Source organism: Pseudochaenichthys georgianus, chromosome 6, assembly GCF_902827115.2.
Source record: "Pseudochaenichthys georgianus chromosome 6, fPseGeo1.2, whole genome shotgun sequence".
Lineage (NCBI taxonomy): Eukaryota > Metazoa > Chordata > Actinopteri > Perciformes > Channichthyidae > Pseudochaenichthys > Pseudochaenichthys georgianus.
In genome coordinates, this window is record NC_047508.1 from 36780934 (window position 1) to 36793230 (window position 12297).

The window sequence follows — 12297 nt, forward strand, 5'->3', positions numbered from 1 at the left end:
GCATACTATAAAAGAATGGCCCTTTTTGTAAAATATAATTTATAATGTGTTTTTTTTAAAGTTCACAAAGGGTTAACAACACAAAAGTTCCAAGCCAATCGTTACACAGAGTTTTTAACACAGTTGTGCCAATCAGAATGCAGATCCCCCAGTACCGGAGGCGGGATCCTCAAAACCGAGGTGGCAGTGAAAGGCGAGATCTGCTGAACTGCAAAAATATTCATTTCATTTCAAACCTTTATTTAGACAGATAAATCCCATTGAGATCATTGATCTCTTTTTCAAGGGAGACCTGCTCAAGTAGGTCCACATGAAACATAAATAGAACAACAAAAGGACATCATCCAGCATCATTTACATAATTATCCACATAAACAGGTACCAATAGCTTCCGATTCACTAGCATCCAACCGAGCTTTAAAAGCATTTAGTGGCACCAGATTGTTCAGTTTCCATTTAATTTGCAGACTATTCCAAGACAGAGGAGCTGCGCATCTAAAAGCAGTCTTCCCTAAGACAGTCCTAGCAGTTGGCACATTTAATAAAACCACAGCATTCGATCTCAGGCAGTAGCCACTTACAATTCTCCGTGAGATCAGGGAGCAGATATAAGATGGAAGTTTCCCTAACATGGCTTTGTATATAAAAATGTACCAGTGACTGAGCCTCCGTACAGGTAGTGAAAGCAAACCAGCCCTTGCATACAGGGTACAGTGATGGGTTAATGCTTTACAGTTTGTCACAAATCTCAGTGCACTGTGATACGCAGCATCTAACTTGACCATTCAATGGGCAGGTGCATTCATATAGATCAGATCACCATAGTCCAGCACAGGTAAAAGGTCACAGTGACGAGCCTTTTCCTGGCCTCTAGCGAGAAACAGGACTTGTTCCTGTAGAAGAAACCTAGCCTAACCCTCAGCTTTTTAAGCTGGTTATTGACATGAAGTTTAAAAGTGAGACAATCATCAAGCCAGATACCAAGGTATTTGTAACAGGTAACCACTTCAAGTTTTATTCCTTGCGTAGTTACAATATCTAAAACAGGCTCTGGTGTATTTTTAGCTTTAGAGAAGAGCATTACCTTGGTTTTCTCAACATTTAAAAGAAGCTTTAGTTCAGAGAGCTGAGTCTGAATAATGTTATAAACAGCCTGTAATTTAACACCAGCCTCCTTAATCGAGGGACCTGCACATTACATCACGGTATCATCCGCATAAATATATATATATATATATATATATATATAAAACCGGAATAACTCAATATAATATTGTCAAATCAAAAACGGTAACAGTAACTTCATTCTAAGATTGTAGTTACGTTTTACTGTGGACACTTCCACTAATATAAACAAATATCACTATAATATTTTACTGAACAAAATATGAAATAAAAAACCGATATTTTTAAATGCGAAAATACAAATATTTATTTTTAAAGAAAAGTAATGTTGCATTTCAGAGATTTTAATTTACAACTTTATAAGATATTATATATTGATATATATATTTATCTGTGTTTTATAAACAACAATTAAACTGAGAGAATGGGAAGATGTGAAAAAAGAAAGTTATGCATATATTAATTTTCAGTTGATACTTTTCTGTCGAGGGAATTTATTCATATATGTCGTTCACCAAACTATCGTTATAATGTATACTTGTTATGAACGGGGCTTGGCCCTTTAACGTTGGCGGAACACTTTTAATCCTTATCGCTTGCCGTAGTCGATGCTAGCCTGTCATCTCAAAACTTTTGACATGACAAACTTTTACATCAACTTTACTGACAGCTATATTCGGTTCGCTTTATATCACACCTTTATAAACTGAATCGGACAAGAGATCAAAGGAACACAAGAGAAAAAACAACACGACAGTTAAGATGTGAATATTTCTGCCTGCTTAGCGTCACTTTGTGAAAAGATGCTTCGGTCGTAGCTAACGGTTGTTAGCTCGTTAGCCGAACTTAGTTTGGCATCATAACGTAATGTCATAACGGTTAGTAATCCCGCTCATTACTGTGCCTGTTTTTAGCTTCGGTTAATTAGTCTTTCATATCAAAATGTTTCGTTTCCTACGCTACTGTGTCAGCCACTGCCTCCATGCAGCGATGACCCGGCTGGAGGAGGTCAATGGAGAGGTGAGCATGGGGTCATCTGTCCGGTGGCTGGGCTACCTGTCCGGGCTCAACCTGCTGCTCGCGCTGAGTCTGGGGCTCTACGCCCGGTGGGAGAGGACCGCGGACACCACCCTCCTTGTCATCTTCGTTTTGGCTCTGGTGGTCCTCGGAATAGCAAGTGTGGTGTACTACTACTTCAACATGGAGAGGGTGAGCCTCAGTCTCCTCCACCTGTGGTTCGGGTTCCTGCTGGGGCTGCAGTGTTTCCTCAACAGCCCCGGGGTGCAGAGCGACATGAAGGAGCAGGTGGCCAACCACCTGCTGCTGGCCAGCGTGGGTCTGAAGACGTTGTGGGCGCTGCTGGAGAGGCTCTTCGGATGCACCAGGTACCGTCCCGCCTTCCTCACCTCGGCAGAGAGGCTGGAGCTGCTGGGCTTTGCCATCGCCAGCATGGCGCTGCTCGTCCAGAAGTCCCTGAGTGTGATGGTGCTGGTGGTCGCGCTGGCCACAGTCATGATCGCCCTCCGGATGAAGGCTCTGCTGGCTCTTCCCAACTTGATCTGCTTCGCTGTCATCACCGCCTTGCTGTTCTTCGAGTCTCTGAGCATCACCATCAACCCTTTCGCCCTCACCTGCTTCTTCAGCCAGCTGATCTGCGACCCCCTGCTGGATGTGTACTTCAGCGGGCTGTCTGTCACCGAGCGCTGGCGGCCTTTCCTGGTGTGGCGGGGTCTGTGGCGCCGGCTGTCCCTGCTGCCTCTGCTGGGGGTGGAGGTGACCTTCATCATTCTGGCCGCACGGAAGATGAGACACGTGGACCAGTGGTACCTGGTGATCCCGGGCTTTGTGGTCTGTGTGCTCTTCTGGGCCATCTGCCACATGGTGTTTGTCATCACAGTGTGGGGCTTCCACACCAAGCTCAGTGAATGCCAGAGGATGTGCTTGTCCCAGGGGTCAGGGGTCAGCGGCCTGGACAAGGTGATGGCCTCTAAAGGCATGAGACATTTCTGCCTGATCTCTGAACGCCTGGTGCTCTTATCTCTGGTGTCGACTGTGGCTGTTGCGGCTTTTTGTTGGCAGGTAGGTGCAGCAGACAACATAGATCTTATACTTTTATAGATCAATACCACACAAGAAGTCTTTAGACACAAATAACATTAGGAGAGCTGAGAAGAACAATTTGTTCAAAATGTTTTGTCCATGTAGAATTAAAGAAGATCATTGTTTTTTTTTTCTTATACAACCGTTACCAAACTTTAACTTGTTTAACTGGGATCCATCATCACTGGGTGGTTGCATTCACCTATGCTCTTACATTTACGTTTCATCGTATTGACACATTGAATTGCTCAGTTTCCTCTATATTTTGATTTGAGTGGTAGTTATATTTTGCTTAAATGTTGCACAATTCATGCAGAAGCAGATATTTGTTACAACTGTTTCCACAGCATTTGCCTTCAGACATCATACTGTTGTCAGTGCAGTGCATGCCGGTATGTAATCTCCTCCTGTGCTCTGCAGGCCTCCAGCAGTGTCTTTGTGAGCGTGTTCCTGCTCGTCCTGCCGCTGGAGTCTCTGTTCCACGGCCTTTTCCACGAGTTGGGGAGCAGCCTGGGAGGAACGTGTGTGGGCTACGCAGTGGTCATCCCCACCAACTACTGCAGGTAGTGTGGACCATAACTGCTGGGAGAGTGGGAAACTATCAAAATGCTGATATTTGACTTTATTGTCCTACTAGGGAATTGGACAATAGGCAAGGCAAGGCAAGTTTATTTATATAGTACCTTTCAACACAAGGCAATTCAAAGTGCTTTACAAAAAACGAAAGACATTAAGAAAATGGTATTTAAAATCAGTCATTAAAAAGAAAAGATAATAAACATTAAAAGAAAAAATACATGGATAAAAGTTACAGTGCAGTTTAAGATGTGAATAGTTCAATTAAAAGCAGCGGCAAAAAGAAAAGTCTTTAGCCTGGATTTAAAAGTAGTCAGAGTTGCAGCGGACCTGCAGGTTTCTGGGGGTTTGTTCCAGATATTTGGAGCATAACAACTGAACTAGGGCTGCAACAAACGACTAATTTGATAATCGATTAATCTATTGATTAATGAAACGATTAATCGACTATTCGGACTGTTATGCCTTGCACAATTTCTCAAAGGCTCTTATTTAGCCATCAACTTTTAGATTTAGCTTGAGGTTGTTTTAGGCATGTGGAAACTAACAATGAAGACAATAAAGATGAATACTTGATTCAAAAATACATATATTATTGAAATAACTTAAATTGTGAACAAAATTAACATTGCTTTTTATTTAAATAAAATAAATAATATTTCACATCAAAAGAAACAACAATGTTTTAACAAATCGTATTAAATAATCTGATGACAGAACTGTAAACAGAATAGCTGAAACTTTAAAAAAATAAATAACTCAGTTACCTCTAATCATTAGCCCATGTTTGTATCATTGAGTTAACTCTGTGTGTGGCTGCTAGCATACATAACACCTGACGTGGAAACGTTACTTGTGTATGGGGCTTCAGAGCTGCTAGAAAGACAGTCGAACCCGGTGCATTCCTCCGTCTGGATGTGGAGCACTTTTGCTAAATGTTTAGACACATTGCTCGTGTTACCGCCCTTACATGCTAAACTTATTGCACTTTTGGCAACGAGCATTGTCCACCTCAAGACGGGTAACATTTAACCACACCTTGGAGCGCGTTCTCTCCGCCATCTCCTCCGTGTGTTGCTGCCGGTTGCTGCATGTAGCAGCCGCGTGTGTGCAAACTGCCCCGCCACCTCGCACACAGACGGGGGAGAGAGAGATCTCGTCTGGATTGGAAAGATCGAAAATACACCATAGACGCATATTTTTGTCTTTTTGCATTTTATAAACGAGTTGGCGACACTAAGACTGTGATATAATGTTTTTGTAGCAATAATACATACGACATATTTTTTAAATGTCTCCGGTACCGATAACTTTGGAGCTTAACGGCGCGTTAAAACACACGTGATGACGTCACCAACGAATCGACGACTGAATTAGTTGGCAACTAATTTGTCGACTAGTTGTTAGTTGTTGCACCCCTAAACTGAACGCTGCTTCTCCATGTTTAGTTCTGACTCTGGGGACAGAAAGCTGACCAGTCCCTGAAGACCTGAGAGATCTGGATGGTTCATAATTTAGCAGGAGGTCAGAAATGTATTTTGGGCCTAAACCATTGGCTTTATAAACCAGCAGCAGTATTTTGAAATCTATTCTTTGACACACAAGAAGCCAGTGTAAAGACTTCAGAGCAGGAGTGATGTGATCCACTTTCTTAGTGTTAGTGAGGACTCGAGCAGCGGCGTTCTGAATTAGCTGCAGCTTTCTAATATATTTTTTAGTGAGACCTGTGAAGACACCATTGCAGTAGTCCAGTCTACTGAAGATAAAAGCATGGACAAGTTTTTCCAAATCCTGCTGTGACATTAGTCTTTTAATCCTAGATAATATCTTCTTTAGGTGATAGTAGGCTGATTTAGTGACTGTTTTAATGTGACTGTTGAAACTCAGGTCAGAGTCCATGACTACACCTAGATTTCTGGCTTTATCTGTTGGTTTGAACATTGCAGATTGAAGCTCAGCGCTAACTTTTATACGTTCTGTCTTGGCTCCAAAAACCATTACCTCAGTTTTATCTTTGTTCAATTGGAGAAGTTCTGACCCATCCAGTCATTGATTTGTTCAATGCACTTACTCAGTGTTTGAATTGGAGCATAGTCTCCTGGTGAAATTGTTATGTAAATGTGTGTGTCATCCGCATAGCTATGGTAACTTATTTTGTTGTTTTTCCATTATCTGAGCCAGTGGTAGCATGTAGATGTTAAAGAGAAGAGGCCCCAAGATGGAGCCTTGAGGTACCCCACATGTCATATTTGTCAACTCAGAAAAAACTTTGTTTCTATTGGTAAATACTACCAATAGAAACAACGTTTTTTCTGTCCTTTAAGTAGGATTCAAACCAATTTAGAACTGTTTCCGAAAGTCCCACCCAGTTTTCTAGTCGGTCGAGTAATATTGTAATGTGATGATGACGGTTCTAAAAGGTAAAAACCATAATTATTCCTGCTTCAAATGAATATTTTGTAAACCATTATTCCTGTTATTTGAAGTGTCAAGTTCAGTTTCCCACAAAAAAAGTAAAGAATACATGTTATGTATCATTTAACTTTGTCTTATCCATAGTTAAAAAAAAAATGTTAAGTTGGCTTTGACCCAGTAAACGTGCCCTGACCTGTGTTGAATGACAGAAGGATTTAAATAGACGTGATTCATTCCCTTTCTCCCTTGTGTTTAATGTTTTATTCTCCCCCCCCCCCCCCTGCCCCCAGTCCTGACGGCCAGCCCATGCTGCTGCCTCCGGGCCAGGTTCAGGAGTTGAACCAGCGCTCCACAGGCATGCTGAACAATGTGCAACGCTTCTTCGCCCACCACCTGATCGAGACTTTTGGCTGCGACTATTCCACCAGCGGGGTGAGCCACGACGCTCTGCAGGCCAAGATCAAATCCTTCCTGGAGCTGCGCACAGCAGACGGGCCACGCCACGACACCTACGTCATCTTCTACAGCGGGCACAGCTACGGCTCCGGGGATTGGGCGCTGGCAGGTGAGAGGGAACTGTCATTTCTTTAAATTACAAATTATACGATAATACGTTTTTTAATTAAGGTATTATAGCAAACTATACTTTAACTTTTTATATGAAATTGATAAGGATTTTGCCTTTTTATTAGACAAACTATACTCTGAATCTTTTACAAAGATTTTACAGCATACTATGACTTATGGTTTTTTCTTTAAATACTATACTATTACCTTTTTTTTAAATTACATTTTTATAACATAGTATAATACTTTTTCCTGCATATTATGACATTCCATACTATGTTTCTTAAGATCTGTATGGCCTTTATGATGTGTATATTTATAACATACTATATTAGAAAATGTTATGGCATACTGTACTTATATTTATAATTTGTATGACATATAATAATATGACTATTCTTATGACTTTTTGTGAGTGTCTTTAAGGCATGCTATATTTATATTTGAATCATCTGAGAATCTTATTATCCGCCTCATTGTGTGTGCCTGTGTGATATTGAACTGGCTGCTGTCTCTTCCTCTCCAGGAGGGGACACTCTGGGTCTGGCTCAGATCTTGGAGTGGTGGAAGGAGAAGAACGGCAGCTTCTGCTCGCGCCTCATCTTAGTGCTCGACTGTGACTTCTCGCTGCCGTGGGTGACGGAGGTCAGGAAGGTGGAGGGTCTGTACGTGGCCGTGCAGGGAGCGATGCTGGCCCGAGTGAGGGACGTGGAGCTGCAGGACCCCCCGCAGCTCGGAGACTTCACCGCCCAGTGGGTGGAGTATAACTGCAACTCCCACAGCAGCACCCAGTGGTCCGAGAGGGGCCGGCCTGTCTCTGCTGTGTACGGCATCTCCAAACACTGGAGCGACTACACGCTGCACTTGCCTACAGGAAGTGATGTCACCAGCCACTGGAGCCTGTACTTCCCCCGGGTCACCTACCCGGTGGTGCAGTTGGCGCTGTGGTGCGGGGGGCTCAACGTGCTGTGGCTCTGCAGCGTCTGCCTGCGATGTCTCAAGAGAGTAAAACTCAACTGGTTTCCCCCAGCGATACTGGACACCGGGCAGGGCTTCAAACTGGTCCGATCGTAGGAATATAAACAAAGCTTTTTTACTATCAGAATATATTTGAAACTGTGTGTTTTCTAAGAGTGAATGAGTGTCTTTCCCCAAAAAAGGCACCAGTATCCTGTAAGTTACTGAAGATGAGTTACCCAGTTACTGATTGGTCAGTGTGAAATGTGTCTTTGTAATACCTGATTTGATATACTGCAGTTTTTCTATTAATGTGTGTTTAAGCTTTGAGTTAGAGATCTTAACGTCCCTGTCAAAAAGACATGTCAATGTGTGGCACAATAACTCTGTTTTGCACCTTTTTGCATCGAAATGTCTGTCTGACCAGATTCCACATAGATTTTTGTAAATGATATTAACAGTCGTGCCTTTTACAAGAACATCCATCTCTAAAAGTGTATTTATTGTCGTTTACCAAAGAGGCTGTTGTACATTTTCAAATTATAGATCCCAGGCATAAAGCATTTAAGCAGTCCAGAGAAGTTTCTAGAATTAAAATTTTGATTGTGAAATGATTCCTTTTACACGCTTCCTGTACTATGCTCCTAGCTCTGAATATATTCCATGCACTGTTTTGGGTCTTTTGTAATGAATGCTTTTGTTTTATCAATACTCGCCAGCTGCTTCAGGGAGTCCAGAAAGATTTGTGTACTGTACTATTGAATGCACTACACACAGAGATATGTGCGAACTGCGCTATTTGTGTCATAAAACAAACCCCAGGAGTTAAATGCATCACTTGATGAGATCCATTTTCTTCCTGGAGTTTACCACAGTTAAATGGCTATGCAAGATTATTCAGGTGAAAGTGAAACTATGCAATAAAGAAGAAGTGGGACTTCACTGCTCAAATCATGGAATTATTAGTCTCCTCATTTCATACGTTCTGTCATATACTTATGAAAACAGGATCATTCATGTGTCGGACACTAAGGAAATGACAAAATCCTCCATTCTTAAAGGTCTATGTACAAAACTTAAATGGAAATAACTATGAGATTTATCGGAAAAAATACACATATTTACGACTTAATTTACATTGACTTTAGTTTGGTTCCGAATAATTTCATTGTGCACTTTGAGAGCAAAATGAAGAGCTCTATGGATACATCTCTCAACAACACCCATATGAAACAGAACTGTACACAGATTTTCTTTTTCTTTATGGATATTTTACTAATGCTTGTTTTACTGTCATAGTATTTCATAACTGTTTTTCATTTATTCTCATAAATGGTGAACAAACCGTTTGAGACCCACTGAGATAACTAGACTAAAGTTAACTATATAAACACTCAGAGTCCCTTACCTCACTGAGCTGTAGTTATCTCTCTCAGTCTGACAGGAGAGAGCTCTCCCTTTCCTTGTTTTAGAAACAGCGTCTAATATCCGTTAGCCCAGCTAGCTAACCATATGCTAACAACAACAATGCAAATAGTGAGTTTGGTAGAAATATACTGTATAATTGAAAAGTTATTTTAGATGATGCCATATTTATTTATTATAAATATTCCCCAATATTATTCCAAAGCATATTCTTCAAAACACCTTGTTGTAGTAAGACACACAGTAGACTATAGAGAGGCGAAGTCCCTCCCTTTCCGGGAGGCTCCATGGGACCCCGGAAGCGTAAAATTATACATTGAAGTCAATGGAGAGAGAAAGGTTATCTTTTGATCCCGTTTGAATTGTGCCACGAATGACACATATGATGTTTGTCAATTTAAAAGAATATTTTGCAAGTCAAAAAAATTAAAATGTGTCGTAAAACTGTGAAGTTACACATTTTTTTGTGTGAAACCGCTGAGTGAACTACAGGTCTCTTGGTCTCGCACAATACGCGTCACCATCACAAAGACGGCCGTCACGTTAGCAAATGTCACCTGTTTCTTTCAGAATGAGAATAAAAGTATAAAACGAGGTGACTACAAGACTGGACACGTTGAGAGCTGTACATACACGAAAGGGGAGTTATTCGGTTCAGTAAGAGCAGCGGGACCGGCTTTACAAGGTGTCGGTGAGTAATATGAGTGCAATGTGTAACGTTAATGTCAGCTAGCTAACATTAGCTAACAAGGTACACTAACGTGTTTTGTTTCAGTCACTAGTTTTCTCCTTAAGAACTTCGTGGTCTCTGTGTATGCTGTGGATAACATTAGTGTTCACAAGAACAAGGTAAACTCCCGTGTTTTGTTTTAGTTGCTCTTCAGATTGAAGCGGCCAGTTTTATATCGACTATACTGTATGTGTGATCTCCTTTTACATCTCGTTGTGTCATTTGAGTTTATTTGCTGTGTGTAGATTCAAGGGTTTTGGTTATCTTGTCAATTTGTTTGGTTATCCAGGCACAGCTGTGCGTGACTCCCTCGGGTACACTGGTATGTGTTTTCCTAATGTAGAGAGCATTGATTAATTAATAAACTACACACTGAGTCTAGATCCTGACCAAGTCCTTTTTTATTGTTGATCAAATGTTTTTCAAAAATGTATTCATACACATTTAGAAAAATACAATGTACAATCACAACCAGTACAACACACATTACAAAAAATACAGAAAAAACAAACAACAACAACAATCAGACAAGAGGACAAAACTATGGAAAAATAACCCCTCCCACCCCAGATCCGGACCATCCTTGTATTATTGCTCATTCAATCTATTATAGCATGCTAACAAACATGGTACTTTCTTTATTTGTACAGATCTGCATGGGAGACGATGGCGCGATGCAGAGCGCTGTCTGTGATTGTGCACGGGGGATGTACAAATGCAGCCACGCTGCAGCATTGGCAATATGTGCCATGTGGCAGATCAGCTCCACAGATGCTGAGTGCCAGTGGAGGAAGCCTGGCACTTCCAAAGTAGTCCAGCCGGTGTCTCAACTCTACCAACAGTGAGAGGAGACATACAACCCACTGGCCAGAGACATCGCCACTCAGGATGTAGACTGGTTCAGGTCTGCACTGAGGGGCGCACAGTGTGGCATGGCATGGCTTCACCTGAGCCAGAGCCGCGGCCTCAACATCAGGCCATTGTCACCGTGCCGGAGCTGGTGAAGGGGGTCGGGGGCTTGAGGCAATTCTTGCCTCAATGCGACTGAGCAGAGACCAGCAAGCTGCCATCCAGACAGCCACCGGAGGACAGCGGACAAAGTGGCAGTTACACAGGCGGGGCAGGTTGACAGCCAGCAAGTTTGGTTCTGTGCTGCGGTCGGGACTTTCATCCACTCCATGCACGTCCCTCATGAAGAGGGTGCTCGGGGGGTACAACTTGGACGGAGTCATGGCTGTCAACTGGGGGGTTTTAAACGAGGCCGAAGGCTTTTGTGCAGGCCTCTCAGGAGACAGTGTTCGAGTCTGGTCTCTTTGTGAGTGAGTCTGTGTTTTGGGAGCATCCCCCGATGGACTTGTGCAGCCATCTGCCCTGCTGGAGGTGAAGTGTCCACCATCATTATATAGGATATATATATATATATTTGTATACATATCTGTAAATTGTATAATTTTATTTGATTTAAAAGTATTTTTGATCTCTGTCTATAAACACAAACTGAGTAAGATTGACAATAAAGTTGACTTTGAAAAATATATATATTCTTTATGAAAATAGTTGACTGTTGGCGAAATGAATCCAAATGAAACGTTGGACTGAACTACAACGCCTTTAAATCTCTACGGACTGTTCTTCAGTGGGATGGCAAGTTCCTATCTTTAAACATTTATTAGTTTTTTCTCAGAACAGATTTGATTTTCTGAAGTTAATTTAACTTTGGCGACCATGTAAGGTCATTATTAAAAAGGTACAATCAATTTGTTTAGGGTTGAATTAAATAATGATAAACATTTCATTTGGATAATTTACTGACAGAATAAGAAACTCAATGATGCTCTACTCACCTGTTCCTTTTTATAAAGTGAAACAGTTGAAACGATAGATTTTAGTAAACTTAAAAACAACCTTCTCCAAAAGCTATCAAGGAATATACCGAATACTTGTTTTAGAACTTTATTACATATTTTTATATAAATAGTTTGAGTGATCCATAATTGACAGAAGCTTGTGTTTACACTGACCTGTCACTCATATATTAATGTCTTTGTAACTTCTTTAAACCACGACCTCACTCATTTCTTTCATTCATCACGGTTCAGTAAACTAAGTGACACATGAACCAGTTTAATCATTATACTAACGTAGGATTGCAACTCTTTGAAACTGTAGGTGGCTCTTAAAAGAGCCGTTGTGTTTGGGTGTGCTGGTCTCAGGTCAGTCTAAGCCCTCTCGCGGATGCAGCGGGCCAGCTGGATGTCCTTGGGCATGATGGCGACCCTCTTTGCTTGGTTCATCTTACTGGGGGGGCAGCTACATGGATGTCGGTGCAGTCCACAGTCAGTGTGCAGTTGAAGGCAGAATGGATTTATTATTGACTCAGAATGAAGCACAACTTCATGTCA

At 41.6% G+C, this 12297-nt stretch overlaps 1 protein-coding gene across 1 annotated transcript; it reads left to right on the plus strand.

Moving 5' to 3' along the window:
* The first annotated feature begins 1719 nt into the window (after positions 1-1719).
* tmem168b (transmembrane protein 168b) lies at positions 1720-8691 on the plus strand. The gene is made up of 4 exons (XM_034085580.1): positions 1720-3204; positions 3646-3788; positions 6507-6781; positions 7310-8691. The coding sequence occupies exons 1-4, from the start codon at positions 2068-2070 to the stop codon at positions 7855-7857; spliced, it is 2103 nt and encodes a 700-aa protein (XP_033941471.1). The 5' UTR covers positions 1720-2067; the 3' UTR covers positions 7858-8691.
* The last annotated feature ends 3606 nt before the right edge of the window (positions 8692-12297 follow it).

What these genes read in the sequence shown, in the direction of transcription:
- tmem168b (XM_034085580.1), top strand. Translation starts at nt 2,068, where the DNA reads ATGTTTCGTTTCCTACGCTACTGTGTCAGCCACTGCCTCCATGCAGCG. An exon ending in TTGCGGCTTTTTGTTGGCAG is followed by an intron (nt 3,205 to 3,645) that starts GTAGGTGCAGCA and finishes TGTGCTCTGCAG; the next exon opens with GCCTCCAGCAGTGTCTTTGT. An exon ending in ATCCCCACCAACTACTGCAG is followed by an intron (nt 3,789 to 6,506) that starts GTAGTGTGGACC and finishes CCCTGCCCCCAG; the next exon opens with TCCTGACGGCCAGCCCATGC.